The 25,808-nt window shown below is 37.6% G+C and overlaps 1 protein-coding gene across 1 annotated transcript in view; it reads right to left on the reverse strand.

Moving 5' to 3' along the window:
- Kynu (kynureninase) overlaps positions 1 to 25,560 on the reverse strand; it is a 136,762-nt gene extending 111,202 nt beyond the window's left edge. Inside the window, exons 1-2 of the mRNA XM_051184741.1 lie at positions 25,513 to 25,560; positions 18,518 to 18,692 (exon numbers count right to left, since the gene is read on the reverse strand). Coding sequence (XP_051040698.1) covers positions 18,518 to 18,686 — 169 coding nt within the window. The 5' untranslated portion in view covers positions 18,687 to 18,692; positions 25,513 to 25,560. The remainder of the gene's footprint in view (positions 1 to 18,517; positions 18,693 to 25,512) is intronic.
- Positions 25,561 to 25,808: the final 248 nt, after the last annotated feature.

Raw genomic sequence — 25,808 nt, forward strand, 5'->3', positions numbered from 1 at the left:
AGAAATTATGCTCATGTCCTCTGCTGCCTAGGACAGGTGTTATTTTATTTTAAAAGAAAGGGGGACTTGTAGGGCCCTGTATGGACCCCTGAGGCACCTTGAGCAAACCTGAAGCTGTTGGCAAGAACATCTTGCCCCCAGAGTTGTTATTGGTACTCTTCCTGGTTTTTTGCCCCAGGGTTGTTATTGGTACTCTTCCTGTTTTGCTAATACACATCTGCTGGGGAGGAACTAAACCTGAAAACTTGCACTCTTGACTCTGGATTATTTCCCACTGTGCTCTGAGTCTGTATATAAACCCATTCCTTCCCCTCAATAAACAACATTTGGCATTCCAGCATTCCTATTGAATGAATGGCCCACTATCTTGTCTCTTATTTAAATCTCTAAACTTTCATCCAATTAAAGGAACAGATTGTAGTGCAGGCACTCCAAGTGAGCATTTAGAAGATGTACCTTGAAAGAACACTGCTCACACTGGATACCCTAGAGAAGTATTTACTCAGGATCAGCCCAAGTACTGTGAAATAATTGTAGCCATGGTTTAAATGATGTGGGTGTGGGGGTTCAAAGGCCAGCTACTGCTTGAGCTGGGGGCTGACTTTGGTACCATCCTTGAAGCACTGGTTTTGCGGGCATGTAAAAAGTAGGAGTTACAGGGTTTAGTAAGCTTCCATCCAGACTTTAAAGGAAAACCTAGGAGGCCAGACAGTGTGTAAGAGAGCCAGAATCTCTCTGGGGAGTCTTTGACAAGGCAGTGTTTGAAGATTAAAACACAATAGAGACCCCAGGAAGTTAGAATAGAAAGAGTTGAATATTTACCAAGTAAGGCTGTTTTGGATCCAGCTGAGACAGAAACCAAGTATAGTACAGTTTGCAGGCGGCAATATCCATAGGGACAACACCACCCACACTCTTGGAGTTTTGAATTATAATGCTACTTGTCCTGAACACAGGATATACAATTACAGACCCCTTGAGGGGGAGGGACAAAGTGGGGAGCCTCACTATATAGCCCAGGTTATTCTCAAAATCCCAATTTTGCTGCTTCAACTTCCAATGTCCTGAAACTTTTGGTCTGTACATCCATGTCTCCAAGAACTCTGTTCATTAATGCTTTCCCTGTTGAGTTTTGGTCTTACTTGGGTCCATCCTTCCTCTCAATACTCCATGACCTCTCTTTTCAATTTTAGAACAGAAACATTCACTCTATACCTTGGCTTCTTTCTCTTCCATTTTTTTTTTTTTTTTTTTCTTTTTACTGGAGTTCACTGTGGAGAGTACACCTTCAGTTGCAAGAGATTTTGGTTTTAAACTTTAAAGCAATGTTGCAATGTGGAGACTTTGAAAACTCCTCGAGATAAACTAAATTAATCTTGCCTTTTGAGACAGACATGTGCCTTGGGGATCAGAGGTAGAATTTTAAGTTTTGTATAAAAAATGTCCTAGACCCATGTATTATAAGCCTTTGACCCCAGCAGGTGGTGCTATTTTGGAGCATTATGGAAACTTTAGTTGATACCTAGCTTTGGGAAGTAGTAATTGAGCTATGTTTTGAAGGCTATACCTTTTTCCAATTTCTCCCTGTCTCTCTGTCTGTTTCCTGGGACCATTAGGTCAGCACCTTTATTTCCTCGTGCCCTTTTAGCATAGTGTTCCACCTCAGCATGGCTCAGGCAAGATCAAGTGCACTGAAGCCCTTTAAAATGTGAGCACCAAGTGAATCTTCACCTCTTGGAGTTACTTTTCTCAGATATTTTGTCACTGAGGAGAATTTAAAGTTATATAACTTCAGGTGTTAGGAAAGCTCCCTAACCTAACTTTTCCTAAACAGAAAAGGAACTGAATTTGAGGGAGGGAAAAGGGAAGGACTGGGAGGAAAGGAGAGAGGGGAAACTGCCACTGGGATGTAATACAAATAATTAAATTTGTTTAGAAAGAAAAAAGGAAGACAGCCCCTCCCCTGAGTATGTCATGGCACTAGGGAGGAGATGGATAGGAGAAAGGATCTCCTGTCATTGAGGGCTATGACTTATGACAGAATCTGGGACAAGAGTAGACAGGAGAAGCAAGTTTCTTACACAATCTGAGTTCAGAGGATTGGAGAGACCCTTCAAAGCTTATAGACCTGTAGGAAGAGAGAAAGAAATTTCCAAAATGAATGTGACAAAATCTGCTATCAAATTTTGTGCTAGTGAATTTGATAGTGCATTAAAAATGAAATCATATCTACTCCAATAATTTCAGTGAAAGTAGAATATTTATGACTTTTGAATTGTACAAAATAAAATAACCCTCTTCTTCAAATTGAACTTTCTTCCTTCTTTGTTTTATCCCGGGAATTGAATCCAAGGCCTTGTATAAGCTAGCCAAGCATTTTCCTATCAAGCAATATTTCTAACATGATCTTCCATTTCATAACTCTAATTTATTTTATAGTCATATCATATAGAAAATCACAAATGGATTTAATTTTATTTTTATCACATTACTGCCCTTTAAGCAAATTTCATCAGTGAGAAATTTATTCACCTGCATATTACCTGAAGATCCAACTCTCATACTGTGTATAGTGCTCTTTCTCTCTCTCTCTGAGTCCTCTAGATTTATTTCCAATTCAACAATTCCAAAATTTAATAACAGGACAGTTCTTCTCTAAGAATGTTTCACACACAAGGAAGACTAACACAGAAGTTTATTGCCTTGTAACAATGGAGGCTGGAAACCCAGCATCAGATTGCTGTCTGGGATAATTCCTTTGCAGCCATGAGGAAGGACCTGTTATAAATCTCTATTCTTGGCTGGTATATGGCTGTCTTCCTGTGCAATTCTCATTGTATCTCCTGTAAATCTGTCTCCTGGTTTCCTCTTTTCATATAGATACAAAGTCATGGTAGATTAGGGAAATCTTAACTTGATTGTTCTTTAAAGTAACATTTTTGTCCACACGACTTTTCATATTGTTTACATACATGCATGTGGAGGGCAGAGGACAACATTGAGAAATCAGTTTCTTTTTCTAATATGCACTATCCAGGGACTGACTTCTGATCAACAGACTTGACACCAAGCGGCTCTAGCCCCTGATCCATCTCACTGACCCTCGGCATGGATTTTAGACAGGACATCTTTCAACCCAGAACACTCTCCTCAAATGTTTAACCCACTGCAAACTTATTTAAGAACTTGTAGAATCACTTCAGAATTTCAGCTTTCTTTATGTGAGTTTATAGACTAAAGTCTGAATTTATTCTGGAAGTCTTCTTCCTTGGCCATGGCTACAGCTTGTTTATTTGGAGTGTGAGGTTCTAGAAATCCATTATTTCAAATCTAAGTAACAAGTTAATTAATGAAAAAGATGTCCATTGATTTGGTCCTTATTTACTCTATGATTCAATGAATATAATTTATTGGAGAACAAAATGGCAGCAACTTATTTGAAAGATATATATTTTGACCTTATTTACACTTCTAGTGTCAAGTACTATTTCACTGTATAACATAGAATTCATGCTCCAAGCTTTATACTTAGCTTTCAGAAAAAGAATAAAGAATTTAATACCAACCTGAGGCTATGTAATGAGGATTTAGCTAAAAAAAGAAAGGAAACAACCAGAAATAAAAACAACTAAGAAACAAAATAACAACTAATCAATAAAAAAGTTGATTTCATTGGTATAGAAAGGCAGAACAAGTATAAACAGAAGAACCAGGTGACTGATGATTTAAAAATTACTTTCCTTGTAAGACTGGGGCAAAACAACAGGAACTAATAATGGCTTTGTTAACACGGATTCCTCAGGTCATTTTTAAAGGATTATACATTACAAGATGCAGAGGATTAAGGTAACTCTTGTTTTCCATAGTGATTGAAGCTGTCCGTTTGGCACTTTTGACTCCTATCTCCCATTTTTCTTGGTCTCTTAGGAGTTCCAACAAAAAGCTTGGCTTCACTTTGTGGAGGTCAAATTTCATGTGGGTGGCTGTAACTGAATTTCAGTCTCAGTCCAGAACAGGACCTACTTTAAAACAATGACCTTTAAATTATTTAATAATCCTAAGTTTGTTCATGTAACCAGAGAGGGCAGAGAAAGAAAGAAAAATGCTGCATATTCTTTTATATAGATGCTGAAAAAGCTCAACAAGAGTGTCTAATAGTGATTACTAAAGGCTGAGCAAGATGAAGGCAAGTGTTTGGACACAGAGAACCAAGTACCAAAACCTGGGTAGGCTGAAAGAGTAAATTCTGGTATCTCACTGCACAAAGGAGAAAATATGGATCATAGCTGCTCAGCATCTTATGAAGAATCAGGAGGAAAAGAGCTTGATGACTGGAAATGTAAAACTCTGACAGGGATCTGTACCTACTCATCAAGCTGTATGTGTGTGTTAGAAATAGAGTAAAATTTCTGAGTCATATTGGATGTGAAGTTTCATCTTATTCTTGTTCTAAATTCAGAAAAATAAAGTCTTATTTTTTTTTTTCTGTTGCTGATGTTGCTTCGAATCCTTCCATCAGAGGGGGAAATGACAATAGAAACAAAACCAAGAATGCTGTAAAGCACAGAAACAAATGGAAACCTAGCTCAGGCCTTGGTGCATCTACATTAGCTCCTTCCATGATGAGGTTATTATTTAAGTATTCCAGAAACTTCCCTCCATAAAGGACCACCAGAGCCTTGAAGTAGTAACTATTCCCTTCAACACATTTCCAGAACTTCTGCTGAGGTAACTGAATCTAACAGGTAGATTTCACAAGTGGGGCTCTTTGGAGTGACTTAAGCTTTGCTAGCTTTACTGGGTTGATTAAAAGGAAATATACCGTTAGCAGTTGCAGGCATACCAATGAATCTATTTTAAGTTGTAATTATTCTAATGTCTTTAAGTAGAGTTTTATGTCTTCTATATGTATATGTATGAATTTTCTATTATACTGCTTTCCACACACAAAATATGCTCATTAGATGTTTACGCCATTCACTTAGCAATATTATACATACACAGGGAATCATAATTTTAAATACATTGCATACTAGTTACAGATATGTTGTAATTGAAAGAGATAAACTACTATGTACTTAAACCATACAAGTTTATTTATGTATTTATATACTAAGTTATTTCTATACACCTATAGAGTTACTGCTGTTTAAAATGATTATGACCCATTAATGATATAATGACTCTAAAAATACTGTCAATGTTAACCAAATCTTCATGTGCACCCCTAGATTTACCTTCTAGTCTACCATTTAAAAAAAATGAAAATATATACTGGTGTCAGAGCTAGAATCAAAGATTCTAATTAACTTGTTCCTATAGAGTGCTTCTGTATTAAGCATTTAAAAAATAATCACCTAACAAATTATCCAGTTTTCTTCTGGGAAGTCTTTCAGTCACGTTGACAAAAATCACAAAATGAAGCAAGCAAACAAAACACAGAGATTCCTCAAGCTTAATGGAATTACCAAGACCATAAAGGGCATTTTACTTTCCACTTACTAGAACAAGTAATTTCAGGAACATAAGACTTGAGGGGCCCCACTGAAAATGTTTTAAGATTCGATAATAAAGCCCTTATGAGAAAAGTCTTTCTTTCCCCTCTTCATACGATGAAATAAGCATCTTTCAGTGTATTATAGTCCATCCAGCGGCTCATGTCAGGAACCAGGTTCTGTGCAGCTGTCTCAAAGACTGCAACTGCAGAACAATCCTAACTCCTCAGAACAGATACACAGACACAAGCAATAACAATCTCATATTGAGACTCCCACAGAAATTTATTGCAAAAAAATATGCATTAGCTTTATTACTACTGTTCCCTGTATTTTAATTTATTCCTGTGTGTACGTGTCTACCAAGAATGTAACAGTGACCACAGGAGCCAGAAGAGGGCAACACGTCCTCTGTTAATGGGGTTAAAGGAGGTGGTGAGCTGTGTGACATGGGTGCTGGGGACCAAAATCAGATCCTCTGGCAGAGCAGCAAGTAGTCTCAACATCTGAGCCATATCTCCAGCCCATTGTTACTATTATTATTATTATCATCATCATAATCTTTTTTCAAATATGAAGGGAAACCAGAAGTGAAGTGACCATGTAGTTTTACAGACGACAAATATTTTTAAATGTGTACAGAATATTTAGAAATGAAAGGATTCTGGAATGAATCCATATGTTAGTGACTGGTGTGAATTTAAGATGTATGAGCCATGGGTCTTGCTGTAACTCATATACTGGCATTCAGTGTGACTATTGGCAATTGTACTCATCCAGTTTCAGAAAGGTAACACCTAAAGTTTCTCGCTATGCAACTGATGTTTGTAATTAGAATAAAATAGAATAAAAGATTAACAATCTTTAGTTATTTTGAAGGACATGTTCTTTTTAAAAAATATTGTCCAGTTTTGACATTTTTGTTTTTTTATGTGAACAAGAGAACATCACTTTGTGCTTTGGAAATGTTCAAGTACAGATTGACAACAAGAAGCAAAGCTATCAAAAGTGAGTTCCTGACTTAGGGAATATGTCAGGCCACAAAGCTGCTTTGACAACATTGTCTTGGGATAGATTGTTGTTATCTCTATAAGAGCATTTTATGATAATGATTTTTTCTTATTTATTTATTTTGGCTTGAGGGCACAAGAAAAATAAATGAAAGAAAATGAAATATCTCTGTGAGATTTAACTCCAAAAATATATTATTTGCTTGGAAAGAATTTATATATGACACGTCCTTCCCTATATATGGATGTGAAGACATGACACCATTGGTTAACAGCTATGTAACAGGTGGGATTCAGGTGTTACTACTGAGCCATGTAATTTGAAATTGCTAGAATTACTTTTTTCTTTTTTTCTTTTTTTGAGACAGGGTATCACTACATAGCTTTGGCTGCCCTGGAATTCCTTGTGTAGACCATGGTGACCTTGAACCCACAGAGCCTGCCTCTGCCTCCCACTCAGGTGCTAGGATTTTAAAGGTGTGTGCCACTATACCTGGCTCTAAGCTAGAACTTCAATAATCAATGTACCATTGTAAATACTTATGTTCAGCCTCACTTTAATAAAAGTATTTCTACATGGCCATATCTTACCGGAGAACATCTGGTGTGTTCTACCCTCCAGGTTTCCACATAGTATCTCTTTCCTGCACTTCTCTGCCTATCTGCCCCAGAATTCTCTGTCTCCTAGCCTCACCTGTCTTCCTGCCTCTATTGGCCAAACAGTGTTTTATTCATCAACCAATAAGAGAAACGCATATACAGAAGGACATCCTGTGTCATTTCCCTTTCCTAGTGAATGAACACGGAAACTGTAGTGAGCATATAGGGATAGATTTTAGATCACCGCCCTTAGTTCTGCCCAGTGTCATCAGGTTGTTAATATAGATCTTTCCTTTTCAAACACATCTTCCTTTTCACAGCTTCTTGGTCTCCTGGTTGTTGACACAAGGCTCAGTGAGTGCCCTCTATCAGTGCTGGGCAGTGTCCACAGATGTTTATGGGAAGGAAGTAGAAACAGGACCCTGAATTAAGGAGTTTTGTTTCAGGCTAGTTTTGCAAGTATTCCATGAGTTCCAGTTCCACCCTTCTTGCGAACAGTACTTACAACCTTTCCTGCCTTCTATGACTGCTGTACAGATGAGGACTTTATAAGGCTACCTGATCCCTCTTTCTTGCCTCCCAGGTGTTTGTGAATACTGGGGAAGGGACAGGGAGACTACTACACAAAGTGGAACAGGAGATACTGCCTACTTAAAGCATCACATAACAGCTTTTTTTTCTCTGCTTTGTCATTGACTCAGGCATGGGAGACTCTAGTATACCAAGTCTTGACACTAATAACTCAGATAACTATGTCCTGCTCCTATTTGCTAGTGACTGGAATGACTATAGTGACAAGAGCTTTTCTATTGAACTGACAATAACTTTTCTGCTACCTTCCCAAAACTGTAGAGTAAACCGTATACACAGGGCTCTTCCCTACTGCTACTCAGGCTGCTCCCTGACTGTCTTATTCAGGGCTGCTGGTATGGCCCAGTCTGATTGGAAACCTGATCCAGAGTGTTGTCTTATCACAAGGATACCATAACTGTTGATTTAAGAAAGCTGAAATAAGTTGATTTGGATTTTTTTATTTTCAATTTTGTTAATTGTCAAATTTGTCAATTGAGAATTCATGTTAAAGGGCAGGGAAAGAGAAAGGAGCAGGGAAGGGAACGACCAGAAATGAAAGGGATTCTAGTGTTCAGAGATATGCAATGTTTTTGCAGGTTAATGGACATGAAGTGGTTGCTGTTTGTGTTAAAATCACTGGGTGAAAACACAGAGGGCCCTACTGTATGTGTTTCCTTCATGTTTTGATTAATCAGGGGCCTGTATTACCAGAAAGAGCCAGGCATGTTATCGGAATTTGTCGGGTACAAACTGCCTAATTGTAAAATTGTTCCAATTTTAATAATTGTGATATTGATGTAACTAGCTTGTTACTACTGTTAGCAATATCAAACTGCATTTCAGCAGTCTGGAATAGCACTTAGCTGGAACTTAGGCTAATGGCCATATATCTGAGATCACAGTCCTCCGAGGAATCAGGTCAAAACTTTAGTTGAAGATGAAGATGCTTTAGAAAGAAAGCAATAGTCAAGAGAAGGCTTCCTTTTCTTCTATCATCTAACACATATAATTCTGCCTGCCAAACTTCCTAAGGAGCAATTCTGTTCCTGGCCATTAAAATGAAAGATGAAAGTGCTAACATATCCCGTCTTAAAAACATTTTAAAATAAAGCTCATTTAAAAAAAAATTAGCTCTGGTACAATAGGTACTCACCTTCCTTTGAATTGTGGAAACCCTTGCTTGTATTTTATACATAGGTAGCAGTCAGGCGCAATTTGACATGGTGAAACAATTCCAGATGACACTAGAGTATGTTGTGGTGTGTCTAATGACCTTCTAATGATTCTGGAGAACTGACAGCAGAGGTATGAGTTGGTTCATCTGAACAGACTTAAATTTTACTCATTTTCTAACTTTCAAATGCATTTTCACCTTAGTATACTTTCAGTTTGTGATGAGCTGATTGGGATTGTTTCATTTTTAAGGGCCATCTGTAGATTAGGCTAGAATGTCAGAAATGGAAATATAAGCAAACCACAAAGGAACTTCACAGTTTTCTGGTATTCTTGAGAAATTCATGGAACCAGAAACCTCAAACCACAGGCTTTGTTGTCTGTCAGAATTCTAGGAGAATGTTACTATTCCTTTTCTTGTCAGAGCAGTAATCCCCTAAAGATTGTTGTCAATAATGAATGAGATATTGCAATTGTTGGTTTGTTTTCTATTCCCGGTAGCCATGTATTGGTCCAGCTTCAGGTTTCTCTGAGGATGAAAACAAGGTCAGATGTTGTCGAATTTGCCCTCTGTGTCAGCAGCAGAACATGTGACAAACTGAAGTCTCAGTTTTCTAGCAGAGGTACATGAATCTAGGCCCTTTGAAGCTGGGCAGTGCACAACCTACAGCAAGGAAATTCCTTGCTGTAGACTTGCATATTCATCAAAACAAAAATTAAAGCAAAACTAATCGTCTATCAGTAGCAGGCAGTTTCAGAAGATCATATGGAGTCACACAGGAGTCTGAACTCAAGCTGTGCACAAAGATCTGGCATTAATTTGTAAAAGAGTACCTGTGCTTCTGACTACAGAGATTTACTCACATTGTAAAGACTTGTTAATCTGGTTTTTTATAATTTACTGAATAAAAGTTGTACCCATGTCTGGTCTACTATTATTCAGAATGGAATGACTTTATATCTCTGTGCATTGCGAAGTCACTTAATACTAACATCATATATCATAATACCTGATTAAGTCCTGTTTAATACTATTAGATGTTTTTTGGATTATCCTGTGGGAAAACTGGTTTTCCTTTTCTTTTTTCATCACTTTGTGTCCTTTAATTGTTATTGTTACATATGTCTATATAAATTTATAAATACTAAGTGCCTTTAGTATTGCTTGCATGTATATGTGTTTAGAGCTGCCCACTTGGGATTGGATAACCTAAGAGGCAGAGGACCAGCACATCTACTGGATAATAGTGTCTTCTGTGTATAATAAATAGGGAAGGTTCCCCCCTGAAACTTAAAAATATGGTCACCTAGTAATAACCTGAAAAATAACACCATTTGAGATGCCAGTGTAATGGTATAAACTGCACATGGATTCACCAATAGATAAATACCTACAGATGATTCATGGCTACTAAAAGATATGATTTTAATTTTTACTTCTGTTTTTATGAGGATGCAAGGCTATGCCTACCCAGAGCCCTTGGGACTTTATCTTCTAATGGGAAGATTGAGAAAAATACTAACAGACTAACCCTCACAATTAATATAGTCTCATGTACTTTTTAAGTCTGTTAGCTCACTATGCAGTCTGGAAATTATGGGTGTAAGACTTCCAAAGAAAGGATGTATTTTGAATATTTAAAAGGATTTCCCTATACTCTTGAAAGTAAGATACCCTTAGGGAAAAAGGTATACGACTCAGAGTGTTTGAATACATACATACATTTGAATACTTGGTGTCAAATTGGTGGACCTGTTTGGAAAGGATTAGGAAGTGTGGCACTTAGATGGGCTTGAGGTTTATAAAGACTCCTGTGATTCCCACTCTTTCTCTCTGTCAGTGGTTGTGCAACAGAATTTGAACTCTCAGTTGTTCCTTTGCTCCTCAATCATGTACTCTAGCCCTCAGAAACCATGAGCCAAATTAAATGGTTTCTTTTATAAGATGCCTTGGTCATGTGCTTTATTACAGTAATAGAAGACTGACTAAGGCAACAATTGCAGGAGAAAGTAGACTTTACCACCACACTTTAGTGAATCCCTGAACCATTGATAAACACATTTTTGTTTCCAACCGTCGGTAACACTGAAGAGTAAAGCATGGACTGCACTGTCAGGAGGATATAATGGTTAGATGGGGCCATGAAAGTTCTTTTGAGAAATATCCATCTGAATTGCTGATCTTGCCCACTATGCCCATCTCTTAAGAATTGACAAAGAATGCCTTCAGCAGTTCATATTATGTTAGGTTTGTGGGTTCCATGAGCTGAACATGTGAAGACAGCCAACAAAGCTATTCTAAATTCTTCTTAGCTGAAAACCTTATATTTGTATCTCACTCTCCTCAGCTTATTTTTCTTAAAGTGCAGCCAGATCAAAGACATCTGAGGTTTCCTTTCTCTCCCTGTGATCAAGGGTTTTCTTCTTTTCAAGGGAAAGATTCTTAAGAAATGGCTGTAAATTCCAGTTTCCAATCTTTCAATTACACGTACAAAAATACTTTCCCACTATCATTCCAATGACTTGATTAAAGTTAAGCCTATTAAGTAACATTTTCTTAACTGCCGGATTACAAGGCTAGATTCAGTCCCTCTGACCTCAGAAGCTGGTGATCACTATCATTTCTTTGAATGCCTTTCTACACACATTATGTGTTCGCTGATTCAATTTTCCCTACTCTGTTAATAGCTTGTTTTCCAGGCTCATGCTTACAGTTTTGCTTCCAGACATTTTGTTCCAGTGGGATGTATAGGTCTTAATGCTCAAGCCTCTATTTTCAAATGTTACCTAAATGTTGATGGCTCTCTAATTTGTAATTTCACTGTTAACCCAGCTGTTAGATGTTTTCTGATTCCTCTTGCATTTTCCTTTATAGTATTAGAATTGCTACATTGTCATGTGACTATTAAGCATGAATGTGAAGCTGGGGAGGTGGTTTGGCAGTTGAGAGTGTTTACTGATTTTAGAGAGAATCCAGTTTCTCAGCACCTACATTAGGCAGCTCACAACAGACTGGAACCCTAGTTCCATGGGTTCTGATGCCCTCCAGTCCTCAAAGGGCACTTACATGTATGTAGCATGCATAAACTCATATGACCTCACTAATACATTTAATTAAATTTCTTTTTTAAATGAAGTAAAAGACATTTTTATCAGCAGCATTATTTTTTTTTTTTTTTTTTTTTTTTTTTTGGTCAGTTAGGTGGGGACATATTAGGTAAACTCTGAATCCTCCCTCCAAAAAAGAAGGCACACCTTTCTCTGTTTTCCTTTGTCTCTGCATGCTTCCTATTACTGTTACCTTCCTGAACTCTAAATCAAGGCCACACACTGGTAAAGCAGCAAACACCATTATTATTATTTTTTAGATGAGCCTAAAGCAAGCTAATTACATGAATTATGTCACTGCTATTTAATCTATCCCATAAAGCTGGGGTGGTGCAGTATCTCCTAACATTAAATATGCTATTTAATAAATGTTTCAAGTCTGTCTTGAAGCTCAGTGCCTTTCCTTACCTCCATTACTTTTACTTCTTTGGTCTTGTTACCCCTTTACTCACAACCACTATATACTTCTCACTTCCATTTTACTTTTTCTTTCTTTTCTTCCTCCCTTCCTCCAACTTTCCTTCCTTCCTTCTTTCCATCTTTGGCTATAACCTACAGAACAATGAATATTTTCATCCTGTCCATAATAGTATACTGTTGTTGTATTTTTTATTTTTTACTCTTTTGGCTTTTTGAGGGGCCCTGCTACCCAGATCCCAAATAAATTATGCATGGTGGCTTATAATTACTTATGAGTGCCTTGTCTTGTCTTGTCTTGTTTCTAGCCAGGTTTCTTATCTTAAAATAACCCATCTACCTTTTCCTCTGAGCTTTAACTCTCTCTTTTGTAAATCTTATTTTCACTCTTACTCTATGGCTGGCTCGGTAGCTGTGTGGCTGGCCTCTGATGTTCTTCTCTCCTTGTTTTATCATTCTCTTTCTCTCATTTTCTCTTCTATTTATACTGGTTGCTGCCAGCCCCGCACATCCTTGCTTCTGCCTTGTTATTGGCTGTTCAAGTCTTTAGTAAACTATCGGATGTTATAGACAAGCAAGGAATCACAGCTTCACTAAGTGAAACAAATGCAGCATAGACAATAGTCACACACCTTAAAATAATATTTTACCACAGTACCCCAGAAAATGTTTATAAAGCTTATTCACGTTGAAAAAAAATCTAATGGAAACCTATTTTAATAAAAAAATAGAAAACTATAGATTTTAGTTGTAATTTTTTCTTAAAGAATTTTTAAAAATTAAATTTCATGCTAGCATATGAAGTGATATATTTCATTGTGACACTTTCACACACAGACACCAGTGTCCTTTGTTCCCACTGATTTCTCCTTTGTGCTCCCTCTTGCCTTCAGCTTCCCTGTGACTGGTTCTCTTCTTCCCACACATCATCCTCCTTCTGCTTTCTTATTCCACACATTCCATGACTTATTCCTCACAAGTAATAGTGAAATGTGAGGAGCTTCTTATCCTTTTCCTAGTTCTTAGAATCTATACACACAATTCTGAATGCCCATGAAAGAGAATGCATGTGGTATTTGTGCACACATATTTGATTATTTTGCTTAGCACAATGAGTTGAACTATTTCCTGGAAATGCCACTTTTTTTGCATTTCTTTATGGTTGAATAAAATCACATTACATGTAGTACATTTCACTATATGTTTCTTTTTTTGCTAGACATGAAATACTAGTTTGATTTCCTGGCCATTATGAATAGCAGAGCAAGCAATATGAAAACACATGGATATGCAAGCATATATGTGGCATTCCAACTCGGAGTCCTTCAGACATATAAGAATATGGCAGTGCAGATTAATTCAGTAGTTCTGATTTTGATTTTGAACATGCTCTACACTCTCTTATGGAATATCATCTTAACCATGTAAGGATGTGTTACATTTGTTTATGCTAGGGAATAGTTAACTGTATGAAGGTATGTTACATTCGTTTCTGCTGCATTTGTTGAATTATGTAAAGATGTCTTGCATTTGTTTCACCTCACCTGCCTAAGGCACCTGATTAATCTAATAAAAAGCTGACTGGCCAATAGCTAGGTCAGAGAGCAATAGACAGGGCTGATGAGCAGAGAGAATAAATAGGAGGAGAAAGCTAGGCTTGAGAAGGAGGAGAGAATAAGGGAGAAAGAGATGGACATGCCCGGGTCCAGAAGCCTGGACATCACCAGCCACCAGGAAGAAGCAGTGTAAGTAAAATACAACCAGAGTGAAATGGAATCTCAAGAAACCTTTCTATTTCAGTTTCATGATGACTAAGGGTGTTGAACACTTTTCATGTGTCTGGTTATTTGTATCTCTTCTTTCAAGAACTGTCTGTTCAGTTCATTAGCACAGAATTCTCATTTGATACAGTCTTCCAAGTCTTAGAATCCTCAAATTCAAGTGGAAGATATAAAATGAGTATAATTAGGAAAGATATTCTAATTATTCTCACTTGTAAATGCTTCCATATGTAAAAAGACTCCATCAAAAAACTCTTAGCCCTTATACACATTTTTCAGCAATAGAACAGGAGAGAAAAATCACAAATGTCAGTAGCTCTTCTCTATACCAATAATGAACTTCCAGAGAAATAAGTCAAGATTAAAATGCATAATAGCTTCACACACACACACACACACACACACACACACACACACACACACAGGCACACATACCTAGGTGTAAATGTAAGTAAGGGGATGAAAAAACTGTACAATAAAGAGTCACAGAAGATGGAAAAATACCTCATATGAATGAATTGTTAGAATTATATATATATACATATATATATACAATACATATATTATAGTCATTTTATAATACATATTATAAATGCATATGTATTATACATAATATATACATATATAATCAAAATAACTATTTACCATAAGCAATATGCTGAATAAATAAGTGTTATTTTTTTACACATTTGGAAAATATCATGAATACCCCATGGAAAACACTTCTTACAAAGAGCAACACTAGAGGTACTAGAGAAGCTGATCCTAAATTTTATTACAGACCCACAGAAACAAAACCACCATGATACTGGCACATATGATACTAGCACATAAACACACATGTAGACCAAGAGAATAGAGTCCCCTGTCCAAAAATATCTATTAACTTATTTTTATAAGGGATGTCATATTTGATAAATATCATATGTGTATTCACACACATATAGTTATAAAAATATGTAGGTAATGATTTGAGAGGGGGTTGGGGATACAGGAAGAACTGGAATGTAGAGAGAGGTGGAAATGGACAGTGGACTCATACTAAATCCTCGAATTAAAAAAAAAAACATAATTAAGGAAAGATAGACTTTATCAAAAGAACTCGGCAAAATAGTATTTCTGCATTTGTAGGTACTAAGTCTGAAGTCTTATCTCCCAACCTGCACAGCAATCTTCTCAAAATGCACCAAAGAACATGAAGTATGTCTTGGAACTTTGAAACTGTTTAGAGGAGAGCATAAGCAAATCACTTCAAGGCAAGCGTACAGACAAGTAGATGAGAAAAGCTAGGGAACATTTTTGACAACTACACCTCAGGCAGGGGTATTAATGTCTAGGGTATATAAGAAACTGCAAAAATTAAACAACCCACCCATAAGTTATTAGGTCAATAAAGACAGTGATTTCTAGAGATTCTAAGGTACCTGAGAACAGTGGCACACACCCACAGTCCCAGTGCTCTGGAGACTGAAGGACAGCCGTCAGTTTATAGCCAGACTGGGCTATGAGCAAGATCTTGTAGCACAAAACAGAAAAATAAAATTCTACCTGTTGCTTTTACGTTTCTAATTATTGTTGATTTACCTTCTGTTGTTTCTTGTCACTCAGCATTTGAAACACTTTGCTATGGTTTTTATGTTAGTCTCTCAGAATTACCTATGCCATTGCTCTATGATATTAAAATATTATGTTTTTTTTAATGTATCTATCCTGTTGAAATAAACACAAAAACGATGCCAGCATCATTTGCTCCTGAGCTGTTTTGTTTTAATAGTATAAGCTTGAGCCCTTCCTTGGCTTACATCACCTTTATCTACCCAGGACTCACATTCTCACTCCTTTGTTATCCCCACACAGATGTCACCATATCAAAGTTTCCATCCCTTATGATCTTGAGCAAAATGACACCCATCATCACAGTTCTACCAAAGCAGTACCTGAGAGTAGAGTATATATTATGTCCTTTGTGGTTTTCCTTAATATCTGTCTCCTCACGTTAGATACACAATCAAGCACACTACAAATCACTACTTACTTTACTCAGTTATTCTAAGCAAAGTGAGTCATATCAGAAAATGATGAAGACATGTAGGCTGAATGAGTGAATCCTTAGAGAGAGACACACAGAATGAGAATACAAGAATGGAGATTAATGGCTCCATCTCCAGTATATCACCCAGTTTCATCTAGAATAGTTAACAATGGCCGTAACCTAGGGCTGTGATTCAATAATTCTGGGATCAGAACTAACAAACAGAATTTTAAATAAAGTCCCTGTTCACCTTCAGGCTGCTTATAGGGAAACCAAGCTTTGTCTTGATGAACTAAATTTTTGGGTTTTTTTTAACTATCTAAAACTCAATTTATTAAAACAAACTTGTTTATTGAATCAATTTATCATCCCTTTTTATTTTCTTTAAGAACCAGCATGACTTACCCAAGCAAGTCTGATTGGCAAAAATTCAAAGCAGATGGTATTCTTAGGATTGGGGCAATGGTAAGCAATGCCATTTTTAAAAGAAGCATTCATTTAAAAATATTAAATTATATGTCTGTCTGTCTCTGTGTGGGTCTGTGAACATCAATTCAGGTGCCAGGCCAAGAGGTGTGCCTCTGGAGCTGGAATCATAGGCAGTTGTTAATAATCTGATGTGGGTGCGGGGAATTGAACTCTGATCTCCTGGAAGGTAAGTATATGCACCTAATCATTGAACCATCTCTCCAGTCCCAGAAACTTCTACTTGTAACACACAGGAAAACAATATGCTAAAATCCTTACAACAAAATTTTACATCTCATCTATTTTTAAATGTTCAATTCTGAGGCAACTATAGTCATCCTGTGACACCTAGTTTGCACTCTACTTTCATCTTTCCAAAATTATGTCTGATGCTAGACATGGCAGTCACACACGGATCGATCCTATAGATGTCACATTTCACAGGGGTGTTCATACAGTGTAAGCCAAAGGAGAATACATGACCCAATCCTATCCTGAATGATGCTAGTGGAGGTTCTTGAATTCCCCGAGTATTCAAAATTGGAAACAGAAACAAACACCCACAGGTAAACACTGAGCCGAACTGGAATCCAGATGTAGAGAAGAAAGACAAGACCAGGCTACAGAAACCCACAGAGACATCTGACCTGAGCAAGGAGGCACTAATAGACCCCCAGACTGATAGTTGGGAAACCAGCATTGGACTGATTCAGAACTCCTGAAAATGGGTCTCAATTAGAAGGCCTGGGCAATCTAAGGGACCTCTGACAATGGACCCAGGATGTATTCCTGGTGCACAAAGGTTTTTGGGAGCACATTCCCCAGGGAGGGATACTCCCTTAACCTAGAGGCAAGAGGGAGGGCCTAGTCCCTACTCCAAAAGACTTGGCAGATTTTGTTGATCCCTCCTAGAAGGCATCACCCTTCCTGTGGAGTGTGGGGGGGGGGAGGAATGGGATGGGAGGGTGGTCGGGGAACATAGGAGGGAGGGAGAGAGGGAAGGAGAGGGAACTGGGATCAATATCTAAAATAAGAAAAATAAATAAATAAATAAAAACAAAGACAAAAAACAAACAAACAAAAAAAAGCAAAATTGGATCAACTTTATAAAATTTGAAGGAAAAATAAAGGAAGTTGGACTATATAAATCATGCAAGACTGATTTTGTGACTCACTCCAGTCAGCCTTATAGTGTTCTTATTGATATAAAATTAACAGAGCTGGATACTCGATGCTTTATATCTTTTGTGCCTGGGCTACGTATGTTTAAAAATGGGAATTTTTCCTAAAACAGTAACACACAGGTCACTTTGTCATATTAGAAATGCAGTGTGGATTTCTTGTAACTCTGACACATGTTACTTTTCCTTATAGCATGCAAAGATAGCTGTTCACATAATATGCCTCACAATATTCCCAGCCACAAATGCATTAGCTTTCAGACAAGCACCATGCTATCATCAACGAGATGCCACAAAATAAGACATGTTCTAATATCGCTTTGAAAAGCATAGCTTTGTGCTTTAAGTGCCGAGAACAAGCAAACGCCTCTGCCTATACTTTTCAATCAGCTGCTGTGTTGTTCTGAGAGGTAGTTGACAGCGTAAGAACCCTGTGAGCATTATATTCAGGAAGGATAAGAAACATAAAGAATATTAGGCTCAGGTAGGTAGACAGGTTGATAAGGTAGCACCAGGGGCCTGCTGTTTTTTTTTTTTGTTTTTTTTTTTTTCAGAAACAATTGTTACAGCTCTATTATGTAAAGGAACAATGGTTTTCAAAGATTTATGACAACCAAAAGCTTAGCTGAGATAAATTAATTACTAAACTGATTTATAAAACCCTTCCCAGTAGTCTTACTTGATGGCAGATCTCGCATTTTTGGGATATAAAAACAGTCCCTAAAATGCTTCAGTTTATCTTCCTCATCCAGGCGAAGAGCAACCCTCTCATCTGTTGGGTGGCATTTGAGTTCAGCTGTGATGCGCCGCACTGCATCAACTGGTAGCTCAAGGGGCGAAGGCTCCATCACAAACTGTTATCAAAGAAGGAAGTAAAATGATGAAACAATATAGCTATCATCATTTTTCTACAGAGTATTATCCCTGTACTGAGTGTACCACAATTTTAAACTCAGTCTTCCGTTTTTGCAACTCCAGAAACAATAGAACTATAGCCAGGAGTAGTGGTAGAAGAATTACTGAGAGATAGAGGCTTGGGCTACACGGTGAGAGCCCCACTGGGATGGGCTACATACTGAAACCCAGCCCCCAAGAATCCAACAAACAGAAACTGCTGGAGACAGGGCATCAAGAGTAATGGTCCTGGCTGCCAAGCCTGAAAACGCAAGTTCCATTCCTGTAACCCACATGGTGACAGGATCTATATAATTACTCCCTTTAAACCTCATCCTAAGATTTCATTATACATAAAATGAAATAGTAGTAACTTAGAAATATTTGAAAATATTACTCTAGGTATGGGTGTACAACATGGAGGCAGAGGCAAACCTTTGTATGAGGTCAACCTAGATTACATAAAGATTTGCAGCCCAACCAGAGATACACAGTGATAACTTGTCTAAATAAACAAAACCAAAATTTGCTAAGGCTAAAGAAGAGTTTTCTTGTTAATGTTCATTTTGTGGGTTTTTTCTTTCTTTTTTTTTGATGTGTGTGTGTGGTATATGTATGTATGTATGTATGCATGCGTTTCTGTGTGTATGTGAATGTGTGTTTTGGGGTTGCAAGTCTGTTTGTGTACATTTGGAGGCTGAATGTCAGTGTCCTCATACACTTAGTCTTACATTCCTGACACAGGTACTCTTTCCAGGAGCTTGCCAATAGCTTAGGCTGGCTTGCCCCTGAGCTCCAGGGATCTGTTAGTCTCCATTCTTCCCTTCATCCTGGGGTTACAAATACTTGTTGCTGCACCTAGATTTTTCTGTGGGTGCTGGAGATCTGAAATCATGTCTTTATGCTTGTATGGCAGATAGTTTACTGACCAACACATCTTCCTTATCCTTCTTATTCCATTATTTTTCAATCTTAGCATTTATTTATTTTCATTTTTTGTGTATGATTATTTGCCTATGTATATGCATCCTACATGTACAGTGTTGACAGGGCCCAAAAGAGGGTCCTTGGAACTAGAGTTACAGGCAGTTGTTAACTGTGTGAGTGCTGGAAACCAAAGCCAGGGTCTATGTAAGAGAACAAGTACTCTTAGCAACTGAGCCATCCATTCTTATCTGAAAACAATGAACCACAAATTTATTGTTTAATCTCATTCTATTAAGTTGTGACAGTGAAGGTACTTTTTTTTTTTTTTTACTTTTTTATAAAATACAGACTCCCAATTTTTCCATGTAGCAACATTTTAAAAACTATGGATAACTTAAACTTTACCAAGTCTTTAGTATATATGCAAATGGTATTGATGGAAAGGCAAATTCTGTCTGAATGTCATCCTTTTCTCTATATGATACCAGAACAATTCAACCACCTGCAGCTTCTCAACCACCCCTGAGCAAGCAGGATTCTGTGGTGTTTGTTGAAACCACATTCTACTCTTTCATAATCATCTAGAAATCTTTGGTGTTTGGGGAAGAAAGAAGAACATTTCTGAGGGGTCATTAAAGGTTTATTTTTTTTTTAAATTTTACTTTGTTAATTAATATAGTATGTATAAAATGTATATGGAGACACCAACATGCCACTGAGCATATGCAGTGAATTGTTTCTTTCTTTGCACCTTGGGTCTGGGTATTAAACTGGGGACATCAGGCTGTGCAGCAAACACGTTTTTTAATCTGTTGAGCTGTCTCACTAGCCTAACAATGGAGGTCTAACTGCATGCTTTAGCTCCATTTGTTTGTTGGTTTATTGGTTTAATTTCCCCTTAACTTTAGGTGTTTGAAGGTGAGTAAGAAAGATGTTAAAGACAAGCAGACCTCCTTAGACTTCCTTGATCTATGCATGGTAGTTCTATAAGCATTATACACCTAAGCCTTTAAAATATCTTGCCATGTTCCCTTCATGTGGCTCCTGACATTGGAAGAAGGGCAGGGTAGAAAACTGGAAGTACCATTTCTTGCACATTTGACATTGTGTGGAAGAAAGGGAGAATAAATATCATAGTATATGTTGTAGATAGTTTTAAGATCTAAGGGGCCAGAGTAATGTGAGGGTGTAGTTGATAAGACTCAGTGGGATCCTGTGCATTTGCATTGATGGAGATCTCAGTTTGAAGGAAGACAGTTGTAACTGAAAGGCCCAGGGCAGGAGATGACAATGGCCTGGTCAACAAAGACCATGTAGGTGTGAGGGGGGAAATAGAGTGAAGTAGACAGGGTCAGACATTAGTCATGGGAAACTTCTGAGACTGAAAGGGGCTTTGAGATCCTTGTTGGACAGAAAAAGTGCTTATTGAGCACAGTGCTGAAATAAGATGTAAATCTGCATTAAATGAAAATCATTATGTACTGTAAAGAACTGTAAGAATCTAACAGGGAGCTGGCAAGGTAGCAAAGCAGGTAAAAGTATTTGCTGCTTAGATCTTTTAACATGAGTCTGATTCTCAGAGCCCAAGTCAAAAAGTCAGATGAGGTGACACACATCTGTAGTCACAGCATTCCTGCTATAACATGGGATGGTGAAATGGGAGAATTAGCCAGAATTCCCTGGGAGACAAGCCCAGAGTGTGAGCCTGGCAGAAACAAGAAAGCCCTTGTCTCGATAATGTGAAAGGAAACAACTCCCAAAAGTTTTCCTCTGACCTCTAAAAATACACCATGGCACATATGTGGTTGTACTAATGTAGGAAAACCACATGCATGTGCACACCACATACACACACACACACTCACACACACACAGTATTACCTATTCTAGTAATAATAAATCATATTTTAAATGTTATTGGTTTAAAAAAGAGAGAGAGAAGAATACAAGTTCATGATACAGTTGGTAAGAAAAACATAGTGTGGCAACTGCTTCTCCTACATAGACAACAGAGTCCCACACAGAAAACATTTAATCCCATAAGTATTGAACCTCTAGAGAGTGATGTTAGAGTGACCACTGTCATCCGTCTCTGCAATGAAGAGTGCATGTGATGTTTGGTTTTTACCTCACACTAAGATGAATCTAGAAAGGGTTTTGTATAAAAATGGAAAGGAACAAGCTTTAAAGTGGCATTTTATCTTCTATCCTTCCTTTTCTATTCAACCTTAATTAGAACACAGTTTTTTAGGTCCATGTATGGATGAAAAAGACAGAATATGCTTGTCGTGCTTGCAACTTGATTTTAAGTTTGTTAATACTCAGGTATCTTCTGATGAATTTAGCTTGAATAAAGATGACTGTGTTTCTCCTTTGACCTGACACATTTAGTTAGGTTTTACTGGACACTTGATCATGCATTGCTGTCTGTCAGTGATCTGTTGCAACTTCATTGAGGCATTTAGCTGAGCATAACACCAAATTCTTCCAAGAGTGAACGGTGATAGAAATGGATTAATTCAGGTAGAAACAGGATCATAAATTTCAAAGAATCAGAGAGAACATGAAATGCTGGGGCTCAAGAGCATATGGTCACAAGAGAGTCATTTTTATTTTCACAGTGAAACAGGAGTATTGATTATTAAAACATGGAAAATATGCAATGATTCTAGAAGCACAAATAAGGTCACTGAGCTGAGCAATTGTTGTGGCCAAACAGTGAAAACCCTGAACAAATACCAACTCGTCCATGTTGAGAGTCACAGAACCTTGCTAGCACTGAGGTCTGTGCAAGCTCCAGGGTCTGTTGAGGGCTGTTGCTAAATTTCCTGGGATATTATCCTTGTCCTTGCTGTTATAATGAGTTCCTGTAGGCTGTGTTAAAGTCTATTCCACTGGCATTACACCACATTTAATTTCTCATGGAGGCTACCCCATTGCTAAGTAGTGTTGTTCATGTAAGCTTTCCCCAAAATAAAGGACAGCTGAATACGAGAGGCCAAACAAACAGCTCAGTGACTTATGTGACATGAGCAATAACTTGCTCCCAGGAGAATGTGCTTTCTTTCCCTCTGACCATAGGGAGACCAATTAGAGAAACTCTTCTTGTGAAACTCAGAGTCTAAAGCTTGCCTTATGTTGGAATTTTAGCTGGAATGCTAGCACTTTATTGTTTCTTTGGGGACATGTGAGTTCTGAGAAAGATTCTTTCAATTTTAATATTAATTCACTGTCATATTCTGAGCAACACTTCACTATTCTTACAGGAAGCATTTGTGAACAGTGTGAAATCTTCTGTAGGCACATTTTAACCTTGCTATCATCCTTTCAATCTATGAAAGACTGGTGCAATACTCCTAAATGAAACTGGGTTGTTTGCTCATGCATACAGCCTCAACACCAGGGAGTCTGAAGATTGCCTTGAATTCAGCATTGCCCTGGGCTATACAGCAAGTTCCAGGTCAGCTTGGCTTATATCATAAGGCCCTGTCTTAATCAACAGCAATCTAAAAATGGTCTTTCCAGTTACTTACACATATTTTGATATACACCAAAACAATACAAGAAAATAACTAATAATAATTTGTGTGAGCAAGTGTAGAGACTATCTAAATGTGAAAAGAATGGCAGTTATTTGACCATCAACTCAACAAATGGTTATTGAGCATCTACCATGACTTAGGCATATAGCTCTGCAAAAATAAAATAATGCTTCTAATCTCATGACAAAGCATGTGCACAATATAAAAGTCAGTCATTTTTGGACATGGTGTCACATATCTGTTATCACGGATATCGTACAGGAGAAAAGACAGAACAATTACAAGTTCTAGATCAGCCCTGACTATATAGCCAGATCCTATCCAAAAATGAACAAGGAAAGTGTTGGTATCCAGTTAGTCCTTGTAACAATACGGAGGAGTTAGATAGAGTTACTTTAATCTAGAAGTCAAAGACTGCACAACAGATTAAAAAATGGACTCTAGGGAAAATGCAACGTTCATTATCATCAGGTTTGTCTGAGAGTGTAGGGCAAACTGGGCTTCTCTTGAAATATGGAGTCAGCCCCACATAGAGGCTGCTCAGAGAGAGAAAACCCTGTGCTCAGAGCAGCCCCTGATTTCCTTGTATCCTATTTTTTAAGTCTTAAAATCAATGACTTTAAGTTTCTTCCCTTTTTCTCTGGTTTCTCTTTTTGACTCAACATAAAGTCTACACATCAGCATAGTCTATATGCATTTTCTCTTTAAAAAAAATACTTGGAGATAGACCTTCTTGAGGCAGCAGAGGTTCATCTGGATCCCATGATTCTTCTTCCTGAGTACTGGGGGTACAAATTCATGCCTATTTACCTTTATTTTAAAATATAACCCCTCTGGCAAAAGTGTGGCTGTTTCCACTTCTGGGTTTTTTACACTTAAGGTAGGAGGAGATGTTGAACAGAAATGTCTTCCCTGAAATAGGGTCTCCTTCCAGGTTACCCCTCTGTGCACCAGCTCCAACATACTTCAATGCTCATTCAAGACCTTTGACCCAAGAAAGCACTTGATTAGCTCATACTATTTGCTGCTTAATTCTGCCTTCATACAACCAGCTAAGACAATTAGTGATTCAAAACATCATTTTATGCCTTGTGACTTATCATTCCCAAGTAAATTGACATGATTTTTTTTGAAAATGAAGATACTAGTTTATTATAACTGTCAAATTGCATTTTTCATGTATTGAGCATGGTTTAATTTTGTGAAGGTAGACAAATACATCATGTGCTGGCATGCAAGTCATCTCAGCACTCTTGGTTATTGTTATATAAAATAGAGTTCAATTTAACTTTTTCTAGGAGACTGAATAGAATCAAGTCACATTCATAGGGGATTTTCGTAACAGCTTTAAATATCAATGTGTTTTGATGGAAATTGATTTTGCCTTCAATCATATACTTGAAATTTTGAAAATTGTATCTTCATGATTTTATTTAAATTTTCACAATTAAAAGGTTCTACTTACTAAAAAAAGTTCACCAGCGGTTACAAGTCACAGATTTAAGATTTTCTGATCCTACTGTTCTAAGGTTAACCAGTTAAATGAATGACCCATTAGTCAATAGTTAATCTTTACACAGCAAAGCATCATTCTAACCCTGAAGTGAGGAAATTCCATACTAAGTTCAAAGTCTAGAAGCTGATAGAGATACATTCACAAAATGTCATCCTCCATGGGGAAAGTACAAAGTTTACACATGCCTCTGGAGGACTGTCATTGAGATTTATGTGACATGGCAGTACAGTTTTGAGTTTGAGTTTGTTCCCAAGTTCTTAAAGTAGTGAACACTGCAACACTGGAACTGAAACTGTTTCCCAAACACAGAAGAAAAAAAAAAAAAAAAAGAATCCACTTTCTTTTCTTAGGCAAATAAATGCTATAGAAAACAAAAGGGGAAGAAACTCCCCCTCCAGATGAGTCACTTTCACTTTCACTTCTGCAAAAGTTAATGTTACTAAGAGCCTAAGAGCAGCACAGGACAAAAGCATAAAACCTGAGATGATAAAGCTTATTTAAACACATCTTTTGTCCCTGGACTTCCTCTATCAGACCATTTGAACTGGACTAAGTGCATGGCTAAGATAAGGTGACTGTATGTAATCAAGTTGAGTAGATGAACTGCAATATGTTATCTCACTGTGCTACTCACTGTGTGGGTTGAGAGGTATAGACAGCCATGTCCTAAAAAGACGAAACAAGTAAAAGAAATCTTCAAAGAACTGTACCGGATTAGCATAGAGAAGTAACATTTGGAAAAGAACAAGAGAAGTGAATGTCCATTTCTGTGTAGAGCCATGCCTTTCTGCTTACCTGCTCTGATCCTCACAGGGCCCTCAGGTTTCAGTACCTTCTTAGGGGATGCCTGACAGTTCTTGTTGCTAGTCAGCCAGACTGGAAGAACTGATCAGACTCCACCCTGCTGGGAATTTGCATGTCAACTTTAGTTCCTCCCACCGTTTTTATTCAGGTTGCAAATTTCAAGCCACTGACAAAATCTAAGCAAAATGCTGCACCTCCCCCTGTCCACTCTTTGGAGCCCTTGCAAATTCCAGGCAGCTCACCTACACTTTCTTGCCCTCTGCTTATCTCTGCTGTGATCCCTGTGT

This window comes from Phodopus roborovskii, unplaced genomic scaffold (assembly GCF_943737965.1).
Source record: "Phodopus roborovskii unplaced genomic scaffold, PHOROB, whole genome shotgun sequence".
NCBI lineage: Eukaryota > Metazoa > Chordata > Mammalia > Rodentia > Cricetidae > Phodopus > Phodopus roborovskii.